This window comes from Rhinolophus ferrumequinum, chromosome 6, assembly GCF_004115265.2.
Source record: "Rhinolophus ferrumequinum isolate MPI-CBG mRhiFer1 chromosome 6, mRhiFer1_v1.p, whole genome shotgun sequence".
Lineage (NCBI taxonomy): Eukaryota > Metazoa > Chordata > Mammalia > Chiroptera > Rhinolophidae > Rhinolophus > Rhinolophus ferrumequinum.
The window spans coordinates 96,127,991-96,155,233 of NC_046289.1; the positions used below are offsets into that span (position 1 = coordinate 96,127,991).

A 27,243-nucleotide genomic window follows, 5' to 3' on the forward strand; every position below is an offset into this window, starting at 1 on the left:
TTGGGTGTTTTATTATTTATTCATTTGACAGGAAACATACATTTGGTCCTAGAAGCAACCATGCTACCGGCTTCATTAGTTACCATTACATGAGAGAACTCTGGGCTCTCCGGCAGCACCTGCGTGGCCCACAGAGGACAGCTCTGTCACCGGAGGGAAGAGCCCTGCCCCAAAGAAGAGACGCCCTGCCAGGCCTTCCCTGCGGAGCCTCTGTCCCACGGCCGCACAGAGCCATGACATTCACACACTCCGGGCAGCGTCAAGACAATGGCCATGCTGGGAGGAACAGGTGTTCTCACCTGGAAGATGGTCGTAAACCCAGAGCGTACCAGACAACTTGTGTACATTACAAATATATAAATTAAGAGGGCTACATGTATACAAAATCTTTCAAAGGGGACTTATTTCATTCTATGTCATGCCAGGTATGTGTCAGAAGCTTGAAAACAGAGGTGGTTTTCAATGGAGCTGGCATTAAAAACCGAAGGTGATCATACCTGGGCCCGGCCCCTCTCATGTCCACCATGGAACCCCTTGGTGTTGTCAGGGCCTCTGGGCAACCTGAGCACCCCCACAGGTAACCCATCTGCAGTCTGCATCTTCCGAGAGAGCAGGGGACTCGCTCTGGGGCTCTTCTCCTGTGTCCCCATCTCGGCTTGGCGGCGCCTCCGAACCCAGGGGCTGCCGGAAGGAGTAATGCTGCTGTCAGACGAATAATCCATGCACTTGCGGAGGATCTCAGGACTGGTGCTAGAGTTCAGCCGGCCTTCCTCGGCCAGCGGGGATTTTCGGGACACGCCTTTGCGTTGAGCCAAGGGGCTGCTCCAAGGGCTCGAGCACGGGGAGGCATTCGGGCTCAGAAAGAGATTCTGGTGGCCAGAGGGGCTGAGCTTGCTGCTGACCGTGTGCCGCCGGCCAGCCATAGGGGACGTGGGATTGCTCTCGGGGTCCGAGGAGCTGTTAGCGGAAGACTCGTCACCCATGTACTGAAGCTCCTCAACTCGCTTGTTCAGGGACTTGTTCAGGTGGACGCTCGCAGTGGGCTCCTCGTCCTGGTTCTTGTCTTTGGGGGGTTTCTTTTTGGGTGGCTTCAGACCAATCAGGACTGCTTTCATGTTCTCCCTGCCCTGCGATTCCGCCACCATGAACTCGTGGGCTTTGATGGCTGCTTCCACCTCCTCGAACTCGACGATGGCACACTCCTGAGTCCCCACCTGGCTGTATCGGCTGCTGATCCTCCGGATATCCGGGGGCAGCTCTCTCCCGGGTTTGAGGATCCGCACGGACGAGATACCGCCAAACGTCCCGAATAACTTGAGCAGGTGTTCCATCACCTTCTCCTGCACCCTGCCATTCTTCTGGGGGGTGCCCAGGGCCCACAGCTTGGGGGACAGGTAGAGATCATAGACCAGGAGCATCTTGCTGGGGAGGTTCTCATTGGGGAAGAGCGGGACCGGGGTGGTCCGCCTCACCTTCCGGTGGTCCTCATTCAACTCCAGGGTCACCGAGTACTTCAAGGCATGTGCTGTGGTTCTCCAGTCCCGTGTGAGGTGTTTTACCTGAAGAACGCAAAGCAAATAGGAAATGGCACCTCATGTCCTGTCCACCGTGTGTCCTCTGTAATCTCCCTCCGTCCTTTCCTTACCCCTGGAACATTGGGATCTAGAATCATACCTGGTGTGAGCAGGTGCTCATAATTCTAGTGAATGAATGAGTGAACAAACGTACTTTCCATAACGTCAAATGAGGCAGCAGTTTGTAGTAGTGCTGTCCACGGGACGTTTTCATGACATGGAAATACTCTATCATGCCCAAGTTTGGAGGTTAAATCTGCAGGCTTTGGAACAAAGCTGTTGGATACACAAATGGAAGGCCCACCTCTAACTGGCAGTGAGACCTGAGGAGTTATTCAACTTCTCAGTGCCTCGACTTCCTCATCTGTAAAATGGAGATAATAGTGCCTGCCTCATAGAGTCATTGAGAGGATTAAATGAATATCTATCTATCTTTCTATCTATCTATCTATCTATCTATCTATCTATCTATCTATCTACCTATCTATCTATCTATCTATCATCTATCTATCTATCTACACACACACACATGTAACTGACTACAGTGTCTAGCTCACAGTGAGTACTCAATATTAGGTGCTGTCATTATTGCAAATATTACGGTCTATCATTTTGATAGGACTCACAGATTCTCAGCTACTCTGAAGTTGTATTTCTACATTTAATACAGAGAAGTTCTCAAAAGATCTTTCATATTTCACTGCACTATCTCCTGGGAATGATGTGGACTGTTTCAACTTACAATCAAATTCGACCTGGGCCCCATGGAGAATGATGAAACAGTCCCCCTCCTCCCTGAGTGGAAATTGTGCGTATCAGGCTTGCAGTACGTGAAAGCTATATTTATATCGTAAAACAGTAATTTTCAGGAGGCCCACTTCCAGTGAAGAGAATGCCAGGGAGAATGAGTCATCCCAAAGACACAGTGGAGGTGGGTGGGGTGGGTAGCCTGAGCCAGGAATGGCGAGATCACCCCGAGTCCTCTGAGGCCAGCCCAAAGCCGTGGCTCTGTAGAGGAACCCTGAGACCAAAATAGGAACTTCCCAGGACTCAAGAAGGGAGGGCGGCATGGGGGGCACCTTGGCAGGCAGAGCTATTAGAGGTGCAGGCAGGCTCCTGCAGAGGGGGTACTATCCACTCGAGCTTGTGGCCTCTCGGTGAAATGGCCCAGATTTGGGCTTAGGGTACAGGGACCCCAAGTCACCTGCACACAGACTCCATGGGCTGATCACCATGACACAGGCTAAGGGCAGAGAGAAGCGCGTCCAGGCAAAGGGTCAGACTTCAAGTGGATGATGTCAAGTAGGGATCTGGACAGGGTGAAGATGATGGCTGCAGGTCAGTGCTAGGTTGTAGGAAACCCAGCAGTGGTTCTCTTGGGGGTAGAACACAACCCATCAGGGAGGGAGCACTCCGGAGAGGAGAGGAGACCACCTAAGCCTGAAGCCTAAGCAGCAGGTGACTAGGGGAGGCCAGCACTGCCTTACTCAGGGGGCAGGGGAAGCTGATGGACAACCGCGTCCACTCCAGAGAGAAGCAGGCTCTGGCGAGGACCCGGCACCCCTCCAGAGCCCGGAGCAAGGCCCATTGGGCAATCTCAGCCAGTCTGTGTCCCAGCCTGTGTCTGAATCTTGAGGAGGAGTATCCAGGTGCCATCTAAGAAGAGGAACCAGGGTGCTGAGGGCTTCGTGCAACTACTAGAGCTTTGTGAGAATTCCAGAAACTCTGTAATTTCCCTGCTTGTGACCTTTGTCACATAGGTTTTCTATGATTAGCAGGAAACCCTTTAAGAGGAAAAGGGTCTTTGCTCTCATTTTGTAGGTGTTGGGGAGTCTGTGTCCACTCTGTAGCCAGTGTTCAGCAGAGAAGACCCCTCCTACATGGATCCATAGTGGCAATTTAAAAAGGAAAGAAAATTGGGCCGAAGCTTAGAGTCCCAGGGGCGGGAATGATCCCACTTCATTCCAGGTCCCCCACAAATACTTCATGTGAGGGCGTGCTCTCTGTTCTCCACACGTGTGGTATTGTGATTCATAGTAAGAAATAGATATATGTGTGTGTGTGTATATATATATATATATATATATATATATATACACACACACACACACACACACACACACATATATATTTGGTCTTCATCTCCGTTCCTGGCACCGAACTCCTGAAACCTATATAATTTCCTGAGGGATAAGAGCACTAGGAACATCTTTTGTACTAATGAGGTGACTCCAGGTGGCTCCTGGATCAGAGCTGGCCACCAGAAGACCAAGCGATGATTAGAAGCTTAGAATTTTCAGCACCCCGTCCTCCAAAGAGGGAGGAGGGCTGGAAACGGAGTTAATAATTGATCCCACCTATCTGAGGAAGCCTCCATAAAGTCCCCGTGGGTGAACACAGCCACCTACCTATAGGGTGACATGTCCCAACTCCACTGGGACACAAGCCCCCGCACCCAGGACCCTTCCAGACCTTACCCTGTGTCTCTTCATCTAGCTGTTCATTTGTATCCTTTATCATGTCCTTTAACAAACTGGTAAATGTATGTGTTTCCCTGAGTTCTGCGAACTATTCTAGCAACTAATCAAATCCAAGGGGAGGAGGTCAAAACCTCCAATTTGTAGCCAAGTTGGACAGAAGTTGTGGGTAATCTGGGGACCTACTATTTGCAATTGGCATCTGAAATGGGGGGTATTCTTGTGGGAGTGAGCCCTTAACTTCTGGGATCTGACACTATCTCCAGGAAGACAGTGTCAGAATTGAGTTAAATTGCAGGATACCCAGCTGGTATCAGAATCGCTTGGTGTGAGAACTCTCGCCCCCACATCTGGTGGCAGTAGTGTGAGCATAAAGGAGATACACAGGAGGAAGAGTACGTTCTTCCTTTACAACATGAAATGTCCCTTTCCCTCTCCTGTACGTTGAAAACCCCTACTCCTTCCTCCAAGACCCTACTTCAATGTCACCACTTCTGGGAAGACTTCTCAATTCTCCAGGCAGGGTTACTTGCTCCGATCAACTCACCCCCAACAGCGCTTTGTTCTTTCTTCTGTGGTACTGTCTATGGTCATACTGTAATCCTTCACTGATCTCTCTCCTTCATTGGACTTTGCAAGGGCGGAGGGAATGCCAAGTTCATTTAATATACCCTGTGCCTAACCAGTACTCAGCATACAGGATGAATATGTTTGATGACTGAATATAGAGAGCAATGGAAGAGAGCAGAGTTACCAGGAGGCAAGGCAAGAAGAGCTCTGGGAGAACAGCTCTCCTTAGTGTTCCCTGACAAAGTGGACAGGCAACTAGGCCAGGCCCCACTCGTTACAGATCTCATGATGCAACAGGTCGCATAGTGCCTTTCTATCCTGGTAAGTACACCACTTCCCCCGAGAGAAACACAGAGTTCTTACACCAATGGGCCTGTCGGCCCTTTGAGAAGTAGGGCAAACACAGTCCAGGTGCTGGCTGTGTACACAGCAGGGACATGTGGTCTGCTGTCCATACGGCAGTGATCATTAGATATCCCAGATCTCCACCTACAGAGGAGGAGGTGGGCATTTCACAGCAAAACAAAGACCACTGGCGTCTTGGAGACGACTCATCTCCAGAGTTCTGAGCACTCCTGCCTCCTTTTAGTTATTGAACCGGACAAATGAAAAGCTTGGATTTCATATCCTTCTAGGCCTGGCAGGTGTCTCACAAGGCCACCGAGTCCCCCTGTCCAGGCACAGAATCCTCCTGGCGACCCACTCGCCTGCCAAGAGTGCCTGACTTTACTAAGAACAAGCCATGTCATTTCATTCCTGCTGCCAGCTGAGATCTGTCCCAACACCCAGGCCTAATAGTGTGGGCCAGTATTCCTACCAACGGGCCTCAGAGGAAATAAAGAATCATGAGTCATTAGGTTTCAAGGGGTGAAAACTATTTAGACCCATAACCCCGAGCACCCTTGGGATCCCTGAGGCTGCTCCTGAGAAGGAAGCCTCACCTTTTTGAAGGATGTGAGCAGCTTGACGCTCACATATCCCAACTTGTTCCTCCTCACGTGCTTTAGCAGGAAGGCGTCCTTCTCCAGGTTTTCATCGGAAAAATAGAATTCGATCTGATCCACCAGTTTCTTGATTAACTCCTCATCCGGGGGCTTCCACTCCTGCTCCAGGTCCTCACGCTCGTTCTCGCCCCCACTTGTCGTGGCGCCGCTGAGACCAGAAGGAGACATTAGGTGTTACGAGCTGAATTGTTTCTCCCTGGCAGAATATATATGTTGAAGTCCCAACGCGCCCCACCTCAGAATGTGATCTTTTTTGGAAACAGTCTTATAGATGTCATTAGGTAAAGATGAAGTCATACCAGAGTAGGGTGGGCCCTAGTCCTGTATGACTGGTGTCTTTAAAAGGGGACATCTGGAGACACGTGCACACAGGGAGAATGCCATGTGACGATGCAGGCAGAGATGGGATGATGCAGAAGTCAAGGAACATCAAAGATTGCCAGCAAACCACCGGAAGTTAGGGGGCAGGCCTAGGACAGATCCTTCCCTAGCACCTTGAGAAGGAGCATGTCCCTGCCCACACCTTGATTTCCAGAACCTCTGGCTTCCAGACCTGTGAGGCAATAAATGTCTGTTGCTCTAGATCCTCAGTTTGTGGTACTTTGTTACAGCGGCCCCAGGAAACTGCCCTGGGTCACACCTGAGCGGGACTCCTCCGAGGTGGTGATCGCATGACCACAAGAGGATAGGTTTTGCCTCCACAGAGCTAAGAAATCAAGCTTTTGTCTTTAACAAGGAGGGAGGATCACTAAAATAACACCCTCTACCAACATTTACAGGATTCTCTGACACCGGCAGGAGGATTTTCACATACGCTATTGTTCTTCCCTCCCCTACCCGGCAAATCTCAATTCCTAGAAGACAGTTTAGTGGGGCAACTAAACGTCCCCATTCTAGAGTTAGACTGCCTGGGTTCGAATCTTGACACCACCATTTATTAACTGAGTTAACTGAGGCAAGGAACTCCACTGCCACGCCTACCTCAGCTCCATTATCTATAAACTGGGAGTTATGATCATAGGGCGCCATAACTCCCAGTTTATCTATAAACAGGGAGTCATCCTATATGGCATCTTGATGTCTAATAACATGGCCATCAGACGCAGAACTTCCATTGACATGTTCTGAGCATTGAACAATCTAGATCAGACATCTAGTCCACCCGTATGTTTCTACTCTGTTGGGAGAACTTGCCTGGCTCCCAGAAAGGGTCAGAAAGTTCACAGCAGCATTATTCCCAACAGCCAAAAGGTGGAAGTAACTCAAGAGTCAATTGATGAATGAATAAACAAGATGTAGTATATATATACATATATACAGTGAAATATATTTGAGCCTCAAAGAAAAATATTCTGACCCACGCTGTCGCGTCCAGCGCAACACAGGCAGTAAGGGTGCAAGAAGGGGAGGCTTTGGGTTGAGTTTTTAAGAAAGAAAGAAACAGACTTAATGCAGTTAAATCTCAGAAGGCCAGGGGTCTCACAGTCATGAAAGACTGCAGCCCAGAATGAAGCCGACTGGCGGTTTTTATTGATAAGTATACAAGGAAGTGTTACTGTTTTTGACACGGTCTGTGAGACTCATTTATCACGTTTTAGAAATAACCCAAACCAATTATGTTGATCTTTAAACAGCCGAAGCAGAAAGTCCTTGAGGTGAGATATGTGACTCCTTTGAGGGACATATATTACATGTCAAAGTTGTTTTACAGAGCTGAGCAGAGAAAGCTTAATCTTATTGCTCTAAAGACTCTTCTCACAATTAGGTGAGAGGGGAAAGGCAGAGTCAGCAGCGGCTTTTCCCTGGCAGGGGAAAGGGGGGGGCAAGGCTCCTTCTTAGATCTTTCTAAGGCAGCTCATGGGGGTCTCCACAGGGTTCCACCTGGCTTGAGTTGTCCCCCCGCCATGGGGAATCTTACTCGTCATTGGCTGCAAACCCTCTTTTGGAGACTAAATAGAGAGAAGTATACAGTCCCAGAAATGCACAGACTCACAGACTCTTCTTTCCTTAAGGAAACACATGGGGGAGACAATCGGCTAGGCTGTTGTGTGACAACACCATGCTACAACATAAAATTAGCCTGTGGTGGGAACCCTCCCAGGAGGCCCTGGGGCTGGCACACTCGATGGGCAGCTTTAGACCCAGTTGGAGCATCACCCAGCCACCTTCAGGGATGACACACCAAAGGGCAGACTGGACAGGCACTAGAGCCCTGCTAAAGTGAATCCTGTTCCATAGGGTCAGCTCCTGCATCACAGCTCCTCCACTGTAGTCACGGCCAGTCCTCACAACTGATCATTCTGATGACCAATCCCTCCCATTGATGTGCAAACCACAACCAAGGCTCAACTACAACAGAAGGGCACAAACAACCCACAAAAGTGACACACCTGGAGTACCAGGCTCAGGTGACTCCACAACTGACTGTACAACTGGGTCCCACAGGACACCTATTACATAAGGCCACTCTACTAAGACGAGGAGACATAGCAGTCCAACCTAATACATAGAAACAAACACAGGAAGGCAGCCAAAATGAGGAGACCAAGAAACATGTCCCAAATAAAAGGACAGAACAAGTTCCATAAAAATAACTAAACAAAATGGAAAAAAAAGCAATCTACCAGATGTATTATAGAATTAGAAACACTGGTTATAAGGATGTTCAGTGATCTCAGGGTGAACTTCAAAAGAGATAGGAAACATAAAATTGGAGATAGAGAACAAAAAAGAACCAGTCAGAGATAAAGAATACAATAACTGAAATGAAGAATACATTAGCGGGAATCAACAGTAGATTAGTTGAAGCAGAGGATCAAATCAGTGAGTTAGAAGATAAGGTAGCAGAAAACACCCAAACAGAACACCTAAAAGAAAAAAGAATCCAAAAAAATGAGGAGAGTTTAAGGGGCTTCTGGGACCACATCAAGCATTATAAGGGTACCAGAAGGAGAAGAGCGAGAGCATGGAATTGAAAACCTATTTGAAGAAATAATGACTGAAAATTTCCCTAACCTGGTGAAGGAAATAGATATACAAGCCCAGAAAGCACAGAGAGTCCCAAACAAGATGAACCCAAAGAGGCCCACACCAAGACACATTATAATTAAAATGCCAAAGGTTAAAAACAAAGAAAGAATCTTAAAAGCAGCAAGAGAAAAGCAGTTAGTTACCTACAAGGGAGCTCTAAGAAGACTATCAGCTGATTTCTTAACAGAAACTTTGCAGGCCAGAAGGGACTGGCACAAAATATTCAAAGCGATGAAAAGCAAGAACCTCCAATCAAGACTACTCTACCCAGCAAAGCTATCATTTAGAATTGAAGGACAGATAAAGAGCCTCCCAGACAAGAAAAAATCTAAAGGAGTTCAGCACTACCAAATCAGTATTATAAGAAATCTTAGAGGGACTTATTTAAGATGAAAATAATAATAATAAAATGTCAATAACTGCGTATCTATCAGCAATTACTTTAAATGTAAATGGATTAAATGTTCCAATCAAAAGACAAAGAGTGAGAGAGGGTCCAAGACGGTGGATTAGGTGAACACTATGCCTACTGCATCCCAGGATCACACCAAAATTACAAATAAATTATAAAACAATCAACCTCAAGAATCATCTGAAGACTAGCTGAACAGAAACCTGTATAACTAAGGATATAAAGAAGAGGCCACATTGAGACTTGTAGGAGGCATGGAGATGTGAAATGGACTGACCCCAAACCCACAGATAGTGGTTGAACATCAGGAGGGACCCCTTGGTGGTGGAGGTCCCCCTGGAAGAAGGAAAGGTCCCCAGCCAGGGGTCGTGTACTGGGAAGTGGATCTGCCACAACATCTGGCAGTGAAAATCAGTGAGGACTGTGTCTGCTCCTCCTGGTGAGATGGAATGCAGCTGGAAACCCAGAAGTCCTCTCAAAGAACCCACACACAGACTCACGTGTTTGCAATCACTCACCTGCTCTCTAGTAGTGGGGCAGCAATTCGAGAGGTGCCAGAGATACACGGGGAAAGACTGAGTTGTATGACTTCAGAGTGAGGTCTGGAGGGACAGGAGCCATTATCCCTGTGTGGAGCCTGACTCATGTGTTGTCTACAGGAAGGCGCCATCTTTTCTATGTTGAACCCTCCCCCAAAAGGCCCAATCTGAGACTGTGTTGGTCTGGTAAAATCTGCATGTACGTATACCTTCATGATGCCCTGTACAGCTAGTACTGCATCACCCGGGACACTCATGACTACTAAGCAGCAGGCCCTGCCCCACAAGCTGTGGAAGCCTTTTACAGCAGCAGATGGCCTGTAGCAGCGGAGAACTTTTGGTGGTGGGCAGTGACCCAAAACGTGGACCACAGATACTCTTGGGCAGCTCTCAGCGACCTGCGAGCCTGAGGCGAGCAGTGGCTGGCCACAGTGTTCTCAGGGGATTTTGCGAAGTGGTCATGGGCCCAGGACCAGTGCAAGAACCGAAACTGCATTAACTTTGTAAAAACTACCAGCCACATCTCATGACTCCCTGGGACCCCATCCCACCCAGCTAGTACTGCATAGCCAAGGGCACAATAGGCCTAGGGGGCTTTGGTCCTTTTGCAAAGCTGCCTCAGGCCCAATACTGGTGGCAGCTGGCCTCAGTTCACAGGAAGGCCACCCACACACACTTCTAGGTCTAGCACAGACAGCAGCCAACCACATATAGCTTTGTGGCTCCTACCACGCAGTAACGGGCCAGTCACAGGCAAGACTAAAATTGGCCTGCACAGAAGCCCCTCCCAAGAGACACCAGAAACAACACACCCAGAAGCCAGCTTCAGACCACACCAGAGCACTACCTGGTTATACCCCGAAGCAGCACACCCAAAGGATAGTCTCAACATGCAAAAGAGCTCATAGGGGTGAATCCTCCTCTGAGGGGTCAGCCCCCACACAGCAGCTCATACACTGTGGGAGTAGCCAATCCTCTCAGTCAGTCAGTGTGGGAGTCAATCCCACCAACTGATGCACCAAAAACAATCAAGGCTCAACTACAACAGAAGAATACACACACAGCATACTCAAGGAACACTCCTGGAACACACGCACAGGTTATCATGGAGACTGTGCCATTGGGCCACACAGGATACATACTACATAAGGCCACCAAGCAAAGACTGAGAGACATAGGAGATATACCTAGGACATAGTTGAAAGCACACAGAGGCAGCCAGAATGAGAAAACATAGAAACATGTTCCAAATAAAAGAACAGGAGAAACTTCCAGAAATAGAACTAAATGAAATGGAGGGAACCAACCAGCCAGAGACAAAGTTTAAAACACTGGTTATAAGAATGCTTAAGGAAATTAGTGAGAACTTCAACAAAGAGAGTACATAAAGAAGGACATAGAAACCATAAAAAAGAACCAGTTAGAAATAAATAATACAATACCTGAAATGAAGAATACACTAGAAGGAATCAACAGTAGATTAGATGGAGCAGAGGACTGAATCAGTGATTTAGAAGACAAGGTAGCAAAAAACACCCAAATTGGAACAACAAAAAGAATTTTAAATATTGACATAGTTTAAGGAACTATGGGACAACATCAATTGTAACAACATTTACATCACAGGAGTACCAGAAGAAGAGAGGAAGCAAGGGATTGAGAACCTATTTGAAGAAATAATGATTGAAAATTTCTTTAACCTGGTGAAGGAAATAGGCATACAAACCCAGGAAATGCAGATAGTCCCAAACAAGATGAACCCAAAGAGGCCCACACCAAGACACATCATAATTAAAATGCCAAAATTTAAAGACAAAGAGAGAACCCTAAAAGCAGCAAGAGAAAGATAGCTAGTTACGTACAAGGGAGCTCCCATAAGACTCAGCTGATTTCTCAAAAGAAACTTCTCAGTCAGAAGGGAGTGACAGGAAATATTCAAAGTAACTCAAGCAGGGACCTACAACCAAAAACTACTCTACCCAGCAAGTCTATCATTTAAAATTGAAGGAGAGATAATGAACTTCCTAGACAAGGAAAAGCTAAAAGCTAAAGAAATTCATTATCACCAAGCCAAGAAATGTTAAAAGGACTCCTTTAAACAGAAGAAAGGAGAAAACAAACAAATGAAGATTAAAAATATGAATAATAAAATGACAATAACTATGTACTTATCAATAATCACTTTAAATGTAAATGGATTAAATGCTCCAGTCAAAAGATATAGGATAGCTGAATGGGTAAGAAAGTAAGACCCATGCATATGCTATCTACAAGAGACCCACCTCAGACTGAAAGACACACACAGACTGAAAGTAAAGTGATGGAAGAAGATATTTCACGCAAAGAAAACGAGAAAAAAGCTAAGATAGCAATACTTATATTGGATAAAATAGACTTTAAAATGAAGACTATAATAAGAGACAAAGAAGGATATTAACTAATAACAAAGGGATCAATCTGACAAAAGGCGATCACCCTAGTAAACATTTATGCACCCAACACAGGAACACCTAAATATCTAATGCAAATATTGACTGACATAAAGGCAGAGATCAACAGTAACACAATCATAGCAGAGACTTTAATACCCCATTGACAATAATGGACAGGTCCTCCATACAGAAAATCAACACAGAAACTGCAGCCTTAAATGACACACAGACCAGATGGATTTAATTAATATTCTTATAGCATTTCACCCCAAAACAGCAGAATATACATTCTTTTCAAGTGCACATGGAACATTTCCAAAATAGACCATATGTTAGGCCACAAAACAAGTCTCAATAAATTTAAGAACATTGAAATCATATCAAGGGTACTCTCCGACAACAATGGTATGAAACTAGAAATCAATTACAAGAAAAATACTGAAAAACACATAAACACATGGAGGCTAAATAACATTCTACTAAAAATGAATGGGTCAACAATGAGATCAAGGAGAAATAAAAAGATACCTGAGACAAGCGAAAATGAAAACACAATGACCCAAAAATCTATGGGACACAACGAAAGCAGTCCTAAGAAGGAAATTTATATCAATACAGGCCTAACCTAAAGAAACAAAAAGAAATCTCACAGTCTAACTTTACACCTAAGAGAACTGAAAAAATAACAGCAAACAAAGCCTAAAGTGAGTACAAGGAAGGAAATAGTAATGATCAGAGTGGACATAAGTGAAACAGAAACTAAAAAAACAATACACAAGATCAATGACACCAAGAACCGTTTTTTAAAAAAAGATAAACAAAATTGACAAAACTTGAATAAGACTCATCAAGAAAAAAAGAGAGGACCCAAATAAATAAAATCAGAAATGAAAGGGAGAAGTGACAGTGACACTACAGAAATACAAAAAATTTTAAGGAAATACTACAAGCATCTATACACCAACAAATCGCACAATCTGGAAGAAATGGATAAATTGCTAGAAGCATACAATCTTCCAAGGCTGAATCAAGATGAAACTGAAAATCTGAACAGACCAATTAATACCAATGAAATCAAATTAGTAATCAAGAAGCTCCCAACAAACAAAAGTCCTGGATCAGAAGGCTTCACAGGTGATTTTACCAAACATCCAAAAAGAATTAATACCTACTATTCTCCTAAAACTATTTCAAAAACTTCTAAGAGGAGGAAAGGCTCCCAAGCTCATTTTATGAGGCCACCATTTTATCACCCTGATTCCAAAACCAGACAAAGACATTACAAAAAAAGAAGACTATAGGCTGATATCTCTGATGAACATAGATGCAAAAATCCTCATCAAAATATTAGTAAACCGAATTCAGCAATACATTAAAAATATCATACACGATGATCAAGTAGGATTCATTCCTAGTATGCAAAGTTGGTTCAATATCTGCAAATCAATTAACGTGATGCACCACAAAAACAAAATTAAAAATCAAAACCACATGGTCATATCAAAAGATGTAGAAAATGCATTTGACAAAATCCAGCATCCATTTATGACAAAAACTCTCAGCAAAGTGGAAATAGAAGGAACATATCTCAACATAATAAAGGCCACATATGACAAACCCACAGCTAATATCATACTTAATGGGGAAAATCTAAAAGCATTCCCCTTAAGATCAGAAACAAGACAAGGATGCCTATTTTCACCACTTTTATTCAACATAGTACTGGAAATCCTAGGCACAGCAATCCGACAAGCAAAAGAAATCAAAGATATCCAAATTGGAAAGGAAGAAGTAAAACTGTCATTCTTGCAGATGATTCTATATTATACATAGAGAACTCCAAAGATTCCACCAAAAAAACTATTAGAACTGATAAATGAATTTAGTAAAGTAGCAGGATAAAAAATTAATATTCAGAAATCGGTTGCATTTTCGTACACCAATAATGAACTACCAGAAAAAGAAATTAAGAAAACAATTCCATTTACAATTGCACCAAAACACTAAAAACACTTAGGAATAAATTTAACCAAGGAAATAAAAGACCCATTCTCAGAAAATTGTAAGACATTGAAGAGAGAAATAAAAGAAGATATAAATAAATGGAAACATATACCATGCTCATGGATAGAAAGTATATAGTAAAAATGTCCATACTATCCAAAGCAATATATAGATTCAATGCAATCCCTATCAAAATGCCAATGGCATTTTTCACAGAACTAGAACAAATAATCCTAAAATTTATATGGAATCATAGAAGTCATTGAATAGCCACGGCAATCCTGAGAAAGAAGAACAAAGTTTGAGATATTACGCTATCTGATATCAAAATATATTACAAGGCCATAGCAATCAAAATAGAATGGTATTGGCATAAAAACAGACACATAGATCAATGGAACAGAATAGAGAACCCAGAAATAAATCCATGCCTACATGGTCATTTAATCTATGACAAAGGAAGCAAGAGTTTACACTGGAGTAAAGACAGTCTCTTAAATAAATGGTGCTAGGAAAACTGGACAGATACACAAAATAAAATAAAACTGGATCACCTTCTTACGCCACATACAAGAATAAACTCAAAATGGATTAAAGACTTAAATGTAAGACCCGAAACCATAAAATTCCTAGAAGAAAACATAGGCAGCAAACTATCAGACATTACCCTTAGTAATATTTTTACTGATATATTTCTTCAGGCAAGGGAAACAAAAGAAAAAATAACAAATGGACTACATCAAACTAAAAAGTTTTTTTCACAGTAAAGGAAACCATCAACAAAATGAAAAAACATCCTACTGAATGGGAGAAGATATTTGCCAATGTTACATCTGATAAGGAGTTAACATCCAAAATTTATAAAGGACTCATACAACTCAACACCAAAAAAATCAAATAATCCAATTACAAAATGGGCAGAGGACCTGAACAGATATTTTTCCAAAGAGGACATAAAGATGGCCAACAGACGTATGAAAAAATGGTTAACATAACGAATCATCAGAGAAATGCAAATTAAAACTACAATGAGATAACACCTCACTCCTGTCAGAATGGCTATCATCAATAAATCAACAAGTGTTGGTGAGGATGTGGAGAAAAGGGAACCCTCAGACACTGTTGGTGGGATTACAAACTGGTGCAGCCACTATGGAAAACAGTATGGAGGTTCTCAAAAACTTAAAAATAGGGCCGGCCCGGTGGCTCAGGCGGTTAGAACTCCATGCTCCTAACTCTGAAGGCTGCTGATTGGATTCCCACATGGGCCAATGGGCTCTCAACCACAAGGTTGCCGGTTCAATTCCTCGAGTCCCACAAGGGATGGTGGGCTCTGCCCCTGCAACTAAGATTGAACACGGCACCTTGAGCTGAGCTGCCGCTGAGCTCCCGGATGGCTCAGTTGGTTGGAGCGCATCCTCTCAACCACAAGGTTGCCGGTTCGACTCCCGCAAGGGATGGTGGGCTGTGCCCCCTGCAACTAGTAACGGCAACTGGACCTGGAGCTGAGCTGCGCCGTCCACAACTAAGATTGAAAGGACAACAACTTGAAGCTGAATGGCACCCTCCACAACTAAGACTGAAAGGACAACAACTTGAAGCTGAATGGCATCCTGCACAACTAAGATCAAAAGGAAAATAACTTGACTTAGAAAAAAGGCCTGGAAGTACACACTGTTCGCCAATAAAGTCCTGTTCCCCTTCCCCAATAAAATCTTTAAAACAAACAAACAAACAAAAAAACAAACAAAAAAGAGAGAGGCAGACTTAAAAAAAAAAATTAAAAATAAAACTACCTTATGACCCAGCAATTCCACTCCTGGGTATGTATCCAAAGAAATCCAAAACACTAATTCACAAAATAAAATATATGCAACCCTGAGTTTATTGCAGTGCTATTCACTATAACTAAGACATGGAAACAACCAAAATGCCCATCAATAAGAAACTGTAGTACATTTCTACAATGGAGTATTACTTGGCCATAAAAAGGAAAGAAATCTTACCATTTGCAACACATGGATGGACCTAGAGAATATTATGCTCAGTGAAATCAGTCAGACTGAGAAAGACAAACACCATATGATCTCCTTCACATGTGGACCCTAAAGAACAGAATAAACAAGCAAACAAAGCAGAAATAGACTCAGATACAAGAAAAAAAACTGATGGTTGCTAGATGGAAAAAGGGTTGGTGGATGGGTGAGAAAGGTGACAGGATTAGGAAGTACAAATTGGTAGTCACAAAATAGTCACGGGGATGTGAAACACAACATGGGGAATATAATCAATAATGTTGTAAAGACTATGTAAGGTGTCAGATGGGTACTGAAGTTGGGGGGAATCACTTTATAAATTATATAAATAACTAATCACTGCTGAAACTAATATAAAATAATATTGAACGTCAACTATAATTAAATATACATATATATACACACACACACACACACAGAGGGTGCCAAAAAATGTATATACATTTTAAGAAAGGGACAAACTGAATTAATTGTAGTACTCAATATATTCCGGTAAGAAAAGATGAAGACAAACTACGTTTGACTTCTGCAATTGCAAGAGGTGCTCAAAGTGGTTACCATCAGCGTCCAGACACTTCTGATTACCGTAAACTACTGCGTGAGCATAGATAACAAATCTTAAAATGTGTATACATTTTTTGGCACCCCTGGTAAATATATTGTGGGGATAGAGCCCCAGAGAGCAGCTGCCAGGCTCTCGGCCTCATGTGGAAAGGTGCTGGCTCAGGTAGTAAATGGCCATCAACTGTGATTGGATGGCCATCAGCTGTGGCTAGTTGGCCATCAGCTGTAACCTGTGAGCCATTGGGCACTAATATAACTGCTGTGGCTACGCTAGCAGAAAATGGGGGCTAGCAAGAAGATGGGGGCTGGCAAGCGCGGACTGCAGTCAGGAGGGCGGGTTGCGGACAGTGTGGCTCCTGCTTCCTGTGTCTCCGGCCCAGCCGCCAGCGAGAATATAGTGGTGTGACTCCCTTACCTAAGGCTCCGTGGGTGTTCCTTTTTGGCCTCACCATGTCCTGCATTCTTATGTGGGGAGTGGGACCAGAGACCCCAGAAGAGACCCCGCATGACACCTGGCATGACATATATATACATATGCTATATATAGTCACTGGATATAAAGCACAGCACAGGGAATATAGTCAATGGTATCATAACTGCTATATACCATGTCAGAGTGGTAGTAGACTTGTTGGGGTTATGACTTTGTAAGGAATGTAAATGTCTAACCATTATGTTGTTTTGTATACCTGAAACTAATTTAAAAAAGGGCAAAACAAAATTTCACTTATTAGATAAATTTTATACCCTAGATAGCAGTGAAAACAGGCTGAATATACCAGATAAAAATAACTACAAATGCACAGGAAATTCTGAGCCCAGCTGACAAGGATGACAGGAAAACAGAGGATGGGGTGAGGGGTGTCATAATGACCAATGAAGAATTTTGGGTGGACTTGGGTATTAGCAAAATGGCCTAACTTACTACACGTGGCTAGTATATCAGAGGTGACCAGACCATCGAAGGGACCCACAGATCACTATGTCCTACTCCCAAACTAGAGCAGTTGAAGCTATTATAAAAACTGTACTTGTAAAAAAAATTTTTAAAAAATGGAAGGAAGGTGATGTAATTTTTCAACCCTCCAGACCCATTCCAGTGCCTCCTGTTCTTCCCAAGATCTGCCATGGAGAGACGCTACTCCCTGCAGATGATTCTATTTCAGACTTGACTGAGAAAGTGAAGTTCATCAGATCAGACTTGCTCAGACCTCCCCTGTGCCCCACCCTCCTACCCCCAAGTTTGTTCTGTGTCTGGAAATCCACCAAAGACCCCAATCGCCATATCCAGGTGCTTTCTTTCCATCTTGGTCCTCTCGCCCCGGATGCAGAATGGCCACCTTCTTCTTGATACTCTCCCCCTGGAATTATATAATTTGTTTTTTTCTGATTCTTCTCCCCATTTAGCTGCCCTTTCTGTCTCCTCTTTCCTCTCCCATTTCTAAATGTAGGTATTCCCCAAGGATCTCTCCTTGATGCTTTATCCCCGGCAAACTCTACATTTCAGTCCCTGGTTAGCTCATCCAATTCAAATCTGCCTCTCCTTGCACCCCTTCATCCTTCTCTAACTCCTGAGCTCTACCCCTCAATTCCTAACTGCCTTGTGCCTGCCTGACATTTCCACTTGGATAGTCTGATACTACTTCAAATTCAATTATGTCCAGAATCAAATTATCCGCTTCTGCAGAACTTGAGCTACCAAGAGACATTCTATCTGGGAAGCTCCTCTTCCTTTCAGTCTCACAGTCAACAACCCATAACATGTTGGGTGGTGACTCTGCATCAGTTATTTGCACCCAGTGAGCAGATAGCAGGTAGCCAGAGATTCTAGAACAGGCGGGCAGCTCTGGGGAGGTGATCTAACACCCCTCTGCGAGTGCAGAGGTGAGCTTCTTGCACCCAGGGAACCCCTCCCTTGCATGGGGGCTGTCAACAGCAACTGTGCTGGAAGAGCAGGAAAACCTATTTTGTATCTGGGAGCATGTTGCACTGTATCCTGATTTATGCAACAGCCTTTGAATGAAACAGACCCTGTATCCTTTACAGACATTAAAGAAGTTTATATTCTTTAAATATAAATATTGGCAACTTTCAGTCAAATACAACAGTCCTGTAAAAACCATATATCATCCCTCCCAAAATGCCCCAACTACTTTTCCTATTCACTCATCTCTGCACTTAGGCTCAAAACCTAAAATGCATCTTTCAGGCCCACATCAAGTCAGTTATCAAGTGTGGATTTTATTCTGCGTGTCTGCCATCTGTTCTCTTTTCCATTCCAACTGTTCTCATTTATGTAACCCTTGGACATATTAATAGCTCATCAAAAGTGAATCTTCAAAATTAAAGCAATACATATCCATAGCAAAAACTGAAATAAAATGGTAGAGAACTTATAAAGAAAACAGTAAGTCCCTGTTCCACCTCTCCTCCCTGCAGGCATCCTCTATTTAACCATTTTGTTCTATGAGAGTTGCTTGATAGTCTATAAGATATGCTTATGGCGCTGTTTCTCTTTGCCAATTTTAGACAGTATGCATGTCCCATTATATGTTGATTTGGGGTTATTCATCCCCCAAAGCCTCTTCTTCCAATTTTTAAAACTTTACGTTATTTAAAATTTTTCTATTAACCTTCTAATTGTGTTTTTTAAATAATACATGTAAAACCCTGTTGCTTATTCCATCAACAGTAAATAATATTTCTCAATTCCTCACTATAGAGGATGTGCATATCATTACCCTACCTTTTCCTTCACCTCTTCGTCCCCTTCCAACCTTCCAAACTCTGTCAGACATACCTTTATTTCATTTTGTCATGGTTCATAATATTTACATTCTATTCTGTAACTAAATTTCTATGTTTTGTCTATAGATAGTGAAAGTCAACCAGTTGCATGTATTTGTATGGCTATGTAAATACTGTTCACTGCAGGAAGAAGGTATTTGCTAAGATTACATTTCTTTTTTAAAGTCCTATTAGTTGACTGACTCTGGACTGCTCCTCTATGTCTTCTATCTTTTCTGTCATGTGGTCTGTCTTTGCATTTGTCTTTGATTTACATGGTACTATGTTTCCCCGAAAATAAGACTTAACTGGAAAATAAGCCCTAGCATGATTTTTCAGGATGACATCCCATGAACATAAGCCCTGATGCGTCTTTTGGAGCAAAAATTAACATAAGACCTGGTCTTATTTTCAGGGAAACATGTAAGAGATGTCCTTGACATTGTCTTCCAACCTTTCCTAGTGAATTTTTTAATTTTGTTAAGAATCTACTTTTTTCTCTGAAAACTCTTCTGTGTCTTCAGATTGTTCCTTTTTAATATCATCTGGCTCTTGCTTTGTGAATGCGATATTTTAAATTGTCTCTCAAGGTATTAACTGGAGTATATACTTTTAGTCTTTTTGTTTCCAACAGTGTCACCTCTGTATCCTCTGGGGTCACTTTTTCAATTTAACTTTCATGTCATTGATTCTCTTCATGTGACTGGTCAAAAATTCATCCTTTTCTTTATAAGCATTTTAAAAAATAAATTCATTTTAGAATAGTTTTAGATATACAGAAATATTGTGAAAATAGTTCCTATATACCCCACACAAGGCTTTTTTATTAGTAGCTTACATTAGCATGATAATGTAATAAACTAACACTGATGCATGATTATTAGCTAAAGCCCGTACTTTATTCAGATTTTCTTAGTTTTTACTTAATGTCCTTGTTCTGTTTCAGGATCCCATCCAGGATGACATATTACATTTAGTCATCATGTCTCCCCAGGTTCCTCTGGGCTGTGACAGTTTCTCAGACTTTCCTTGTTGCTGATGGCCTTGGCAGTGCTGAAGGGTACTGTTCAGGTAGGTAGTAGACTACTCCTCATTTGGGATTTGTCTGATATTTTTCTCATGATTCGACTGGGGATATAGGTTTTGGGGAGGACAACAGAAGTAAATTTCCATTTTCCTCACGTCATACCAAGGGCACATACTATCAACATGACTGATCACTGGACGTGACCCTGATCACCTGGCTGAGGTAGTCTACGTCCACTGTCAAGTGACTCTTTCTTGCCCCTTTCCATACTGTACACTTTGGAAGGAAGTCACCCTACACCCCACACTTAAGGAGTGGGGAGTTACGCTCCATAGCTATTCATTTTGAAGAATGAAGTTCTGGATTGCTTTTCCTTGGTGGGTCGTGTGGGTTCCCTATTGGTTTTCTTCTTCGGTGGCTCTATATAGTACAAGGGGTGGGGGGCCATGCCAACCGGCAGGCTTCACTTCAGAGAGAACAGGCGGCGGATCAGTAAGTAGGGGCTTTACATGGAGAAGGCTGTACGCTGCAGGGACTGCTCCACCTCAGCAGCCCTAGATTACCAGTTAGTTCATTTAATCCCTATAGAAAACAATCTTGTTTCTTCTTCTTCCCCTTGGAAGTAAACAGTCGGTTGCCCGCTACTTTTCATTTCAAGCAGGGAGGCTGCGCGATGGTTCTAAAGGAAGAATTGAAATGATCTCTGAGATACCAGCATCCCCTTTCCCTTTTGCATCCTTCGCATAGTTCCCATCCGGAGCAGTCGTAGGGTTCTGTCTTCACAGCTCCTGCCACCTCCCCTGGCCCCCAGCCCACTCCAGTTGTATTTTGAGTTAAGCCTCTTCCACTCTGCACCTTATTACATGTTTTGAAGAACAGCGATGTCACTTCTCTACTTTAATGATGATGTGAATAAGAATAATAATAATAATAATAATAATAATAACAATAATGTTTCCCATTTCATATTAAATGAAATCCAAAGTCCTTAACTCTTAATGCAGATCCATTTAGAATCTGGCTGTAACCAGTTACAAACTTATTTCTATTTCCTTCCAGCTCCTTTGTCTCAAGCAAGTAAGACGTATAGTTCCCTGTAACGGTCACAAGGTTCCTGCATGCTCTTCCCATCTCCTTGAATGCTTTGTCCCTGTCTCTCAGGTCGAAATCCTAGCTACACATCAAGGCCCATCGTAAAGCAATTCTCCCAAGAAGGAAGTCATTTCAAATTTGAACCACTACTTGTCTATACTTGTGTCGGAACTACATCTCTTAGTGCCCTGAACCCTAAGTGTCTGGACAGTAGGATTCATACTGTTTTCTTTCATTCTAGCACCAACCTAGAGCCTTGCACAGGAGGAATTTAAAAAGTGTCACCAAGGTAAGGGGAATCATTTCCGTATGGCAAATCACACCTATCAGGATTCTTTGAGACAGAGGTATATTTTGTTAGTGGCCTTTCAAGAGGACATTGAAAAAGTTTTACATTTGACTTTTACATTTACATTATTGTTTCATTTTAAATAAAGCATTGCAAAATCTACAGTGGTGATCAGTTCTGTTACAGCTGTAAACCTGCAAGAAATGGAAACAAGGGGTAGCAATAAGGAGCCACATTTCAAAACAGATGATTTAGCTCCACAGACCAGTGTGGAAATATTTATCATATTTGTAAATAATTTGGAGAAACAAGTGCAGCATAAAACCTCCAAGGCTGCTTTTCTGATAAAATCTCAAGCTAATTTGAATACGCGTATGTTCGTTCAGTGGTTATTCAAATGATACCTTACAGAAGGAAAATACCAAAACAGAAATGGTGCAGCGATGAGCTCACTGTGACTTTCAACACAGGAAAGATTTCCTGGACTCACTTATCCTTGCAGATGGCCTAATGTGGTGCTTTGGCCACCAAGACCAGGAAAATGCTGGACAGCAACAAGAAAGATATTGAACAGAGAGAGAAAACATCACTTATGAAAAACACTAGGGTCCAGTTCCATCTGTGTGAAGTTTCTTTTGCCTCGCCTCTAGAAAAAGATAACGAACCTGAAAAGGTTCAAAAAAGCAAACAATTGATAATGCAATATAAAAACACGAGGGCACAGTCAAAAGATGAAGTTTCTTCATAGAGATAGATAGAAAATATATACAAGTATGTTTCTGACTTCAGAAAAACCATTTTGGAACAACTACATTTGGATGGCACTAAGGGAAGCCACATCCTGTATTTTGTGGCCCATGGGTTCTGATATATTTATGACAGAGATCATGACCTGTCTTCTGACATGACATTCTGGTGTATTTCCTAGAGCCTGGGAAAGGAGTACAACTAGTGGATGTCTCCGCCGATCTAAATAATGATTTGTGGTGTGGAGCAGAGATAAGGTATACAAAGTGCTTAGTTCCACGTCTTGCACAAAGTTGGCATTGATAAATGGAGGCTGGCATTATCATCATCCAGAACAGGGAAATGATAGCTTGTGCAATGTCCCTAAACATCACGAAAAGAAAGAAACTCAGATGTTTCTGTTTGTTAAATGAAAAGCAGACATGCCACTGGTTTTATTATTTGTACTGATATTTAGTACTATAATCATTTTTATACATTCTAAGACAAAGCAAACAAGTAAATAGGTTCATGTTATTAGGAATCAAGATTCCCAGTGTAAGAAATAAAAGAAACAAAGCAAAAACAACATAATATTAAATTTTAATTGGAATTATCAACACAAATTTCTTTTTAGAAAACATTTCCCAGTTCTGTCTATTAAAAGGGCCTAAAGGCAATGAAACGCCAGTAGAAATCAGCACTCTTAATTCCAAGTCCTGGTTTCTAAATACCTTCCTACTAGTATTTGGGATTTCTGTGGAAATGGCTGGATCCCATGACTGGAGTAGGAAATGTGCAAGTTAGGCCTAGAATATCTAGTATCAGAAAGCAAGGAAGTGCTGAAAGAAAGGGGGAATAATTAACCATTTCTGCTTGCCTCATTGGGAGGAACTCTTATTCAATCCCAGATAATGAGGTAAAGCTCTCTTTTATAGAGGAATGCCAGCTAATAAACATACAGAGAATAATAGAACACCACCTAGTTGTAATTCCCAATGAACTGACTCAAGCAAGGGTCATCAGCAGATGCTAAAACCATTAGGGGAAAGTTCACTGGTGAAAGAATATTCACAAGAAGCCCACACATACTACTTGTTAATTGCAATGGCAAGATCACCTTAACCAAGGGGTCAAATTTAGCATCACTAACGGTGGATGCTGCCTAAGGTGATGCAATGAACCGTTCCTCGTATTGCATATGAAGTGCTCATGAGAAAATGTTTGATCTGAATCTAATCAACCCTGTAGCTCTAAATCCCAATTTATGGGAAACACAGTACAAAGGAGCAAGTTAAACTAGATGATGAGAACATAACCAAACTGTGAAACATTCAACAAGACATCTGGCTTCTTAGTTCCAAGATAGCAAAGCATTGGGGGTGGAAGGGGGTGGCGGGGGGAATAATGTTCTAGATTAAAAGATTCTAAAGAGACATAATAGGCAAATGTCTCAACCTGGATTGAGTTCTGGTTTAGGGGGGAAAGAAATAGTTGTAAAACACAGTATGGGACAATGGTGAGAACCTTAAATATGAAACTTGGCTATCAGATTATTTTAGGAAATTATTGTTAATTTTTTTAGTTGCAATAATAGAGTTACGGTTTTATAGGAGAAAGTCAACATTAATGAAGTACTACAAAATGAAGTACTTAGGGTGTAAATCTTATGCACAAGATATTTTCAAATGATTCAGGGAAAACCACACACATTATATGTCCATCGAAGAAATATGGCAAAATATTAACAATTGTTAAATCTAGGTGGTGAGTACATAGATGAGTGCTCACAGTACTACTCTTTCAACTTATGTTTGAAATTTGTAGGTGAAAAAGGTAAAACTGAAAAGAAAGACACCTTTTTAGTGAACAAGATGTGAGAAGACTAATGGACATGTGGAGCTTATAAAGATTTTTCCTTATTTCCATTTATTCCTGTTCCCCCGGGTATAAGCCAGGTATTGGGCTAGGTACTGGAGATATGGAGAGGACTCAGGCCAGGTCACTGCCTTCAAGGATTTCACTGTCTAGTGGAGGAGAAACACACAGATATTTCAATTCCATGGAGTGAGTGTGATGATAGAGACATGCACTCATTCAACAAATATTTATAAAGCACCCACTATGTGCCGGGTGCTGAGGATAAAATGAGAATAGGGCAAGCCTAGCACCTGAATTCGCAGGGCTCATACACTGGTGAGGCACACAGAACTCTAGAATTACAATTGTGGGTAAGTGCTAGGCATAAAACGGACAGAGGGCTACCGCCACACAGTGGAGAGAAAGCAAATCCAGCCTTGGGGTAGGGACGGGGATGGAGGGGAAGAGGCAGCTAAGTTTGCAGGTGACTAGCAATCAGTCAGTCAGAGGGACCCAGAAGTGCGGGTGCAAAGGCACGTGGACACAAACTGCACCCTGTGTTCAGGGACCTAGAGGGGGTCGGTTCTGTGAGTAGTACGAATTGTTAGGACAGGCAGGGAAAGAAGCAATGGGCTGTGGGGTGGGCGCCATGTTCTCAATTTAGGAACCTGGGCTTTCCTTTCCTGCAGGTTCTGGGAGCTCAGAAGTCTTCTCTCAGGCTGGTGGCTGCTCCTGTGCCAAGCTGGGCCCAAACAGTGTGGATCCTGTTCTTGGCTGGACCTCTTTGTGCTCTGGATGTTTGCCTGCTGGGCTCTGTCAGCTCCACCACCCTGAAGAGCCCCAGGGATTTTCTGGGGTCAACTCTATGCCAGTGGGCAGCAGGAAACGCTTCAGACTGAAAACTCCATGAGACTCCAGCCACTGGAACTGGGAAAGAAGGGTGGCTCTGCAGGGAGAGGGGGGGTGGGGGGGGGGCAAGAGGCCTACCAGAGCTGAGGATCATGTTCGCTTAGATCTCATGAGGGATCTTTCCAGACCCAAGAAATAAGTAGGGCTTTCATCCCAGCTAATGGTACAGTTTCAAAACTTAGCACCCAGGACAGGGGACAGCTTTTTGCCAGTTACAGGCAAAAACGAAGTCAGAAGTATAAATCACTCGAGGCTACTATACATGACCTCTGAAATTATCTGACCAGGTGGCTGCCTTCTCCTCAAGACTGTGAGAAGCCAGAGACTACGGATTCATTATTTGTATACTCTCAATACTCAGCAGAGCTGAATGAATGAATCAGGCTTTACAGTATATAAAGTGCTGACATATCTCCTGTGTCATCTGCTGTGGCCCAGCTTTCCTGCTCTAAACTGTTGAGCTGGATTTTCCTCCTGGAATACCTGTCTCCACTGAACTGCCCTGAATCTCTGGGTCCGTAAATCCAGACCATTTCCATTGGGAAAGTGTCAGCCAGTGAAGGGGAATGGCTCTGGCCCCAGTCTCCTTATGCCCTGAGTTCAGTATTCGCCCAGTGAAGAAGATACATGTCTGCCACAGAAGAAACTGCAGAGCCCTGACAGCTAGAAGCATGTGCAGAATCCCAGAACAGGGCTCTTCATAAGTGCCTGTTGGCCTTTCCCAGAATTTGCAAGTTCTGCCATTGCCCTGTGGATCCCATCCCAATGGATACTCCATACAACATGGAGTATCTCCTTTCAACAGCAGAAACAAAACCAGAGTTGCGAAAGGCCTGGCGTTAGTGGACACAAGACTAAGATCTCCAGCTGATGACCAAGCTCAAAGCCCAGAGGCAAGGTGAGACAGGTGGCTTCTTGTGCCATACCAGCTCCGGATAACCCATCACCCAGGGACCCAAGGCCAAGGCAGCAAGCTGATGATGCAAACCTAGAAATCGGATGCAGAAGGCTGCTTGAAAATGGGAATCCCCCAGCCAGGGAGGATGCAGGCAGCAAGCCTGGAACTGATTCCGAATCAGGGCAAGAGAGCGCTTTACACCATGAAATCACCCCTCCTGGGATCTCCCAGCAGCAAGTGTCAGCTGTGCCTGGCCTGCCCCCACCCAGAGACTGAGTGAAGCCATGTGGATAAGCGGAAAGGGCAGTGAGGTCTAGGAAGGACCACTCTCGGGGTGGTTTGGGGAGGGAGTGGTGCAGCCTCGGAGGTGAAGACCGGGCTGCGCGGGCTTTTTGGAGGGTCTTTGGGTGAGCTCACTGAAGGCGAGACAGGACGAAGATGGCCCAGGAAGGACTTCCTCCTGGGTCCCAGAGCATGTCCACGTCCAGGCCCTCAGAACCCGCCGCCGGCCCCTGGAGGGAGCCTCGGTGGGGTTACAAAGCTGCGGAGCGGAGCACCAACGACCGACACAAGCCGGTTCTGACGCCGTGCGCCCGCCCCGACTCAAACCCCTCCGCCCGCTGCGCTGCCGTCCCCGGACTCCCGTTCGCCTGGACTCGGGGGTCGGCGGCTCCCCCGCGGCCCTGGCGCTGCCGCGCCTACCTGTGCCCGCGGCTCGGCTCCTCCTCGCTGGCGCTGCCCCAGCCGGGGCTGAGATACCGAGCCGGGTCCCCCGCGCCCTGCGCCTCCGCGCCCTCCTCCTCGTCCTCCAGCTCCTCCGTGTCCTCGGCCTCCTGGATGGCGACGCGGATTTGCACCGCAGTCTCAGGCCCGGGCAGAGCCTCCTCGCCGGGCTGGGCCATGGCTCGCGGACCGGCCGGGACTGCGGCGGCGCCGGGTCCCCGCGCCGCGAGGCCGAGCCAGCCGGGCGGCTGCGTCTGCGACCGAGGCAGCGGAGGCGGCCGGGGAGGGAC

At 44.1% G+C, this 27,243-nt stretch overlaps 1 protein-coding gene across 1 annotated transcript; it reads right to left on the reverse strand.

Annotated features, from left to right (window-relative positions):
- Positions 1-27,243, reverse strand: LARP6 (La ribonucleoprotein 6, translational regulator). Its single transcript, XM_033109126.1, has 3 exons — positions 26,933-27,243; positions 5,563-5,773; positions 1-1,559 (listed from the first exon to the last, which is right to left on the reverse strand). The coding sequence occupies exons 1-3, from the start codon at positions 27,130-27,132 to the stop codon at positions 492-494; spliced, it is 1,479 nt and encodes a 492-aa protein (XP_032965017.1). The 5' UTR covers positions 27,133-27,243; the 3' UTR covers positions 1-491.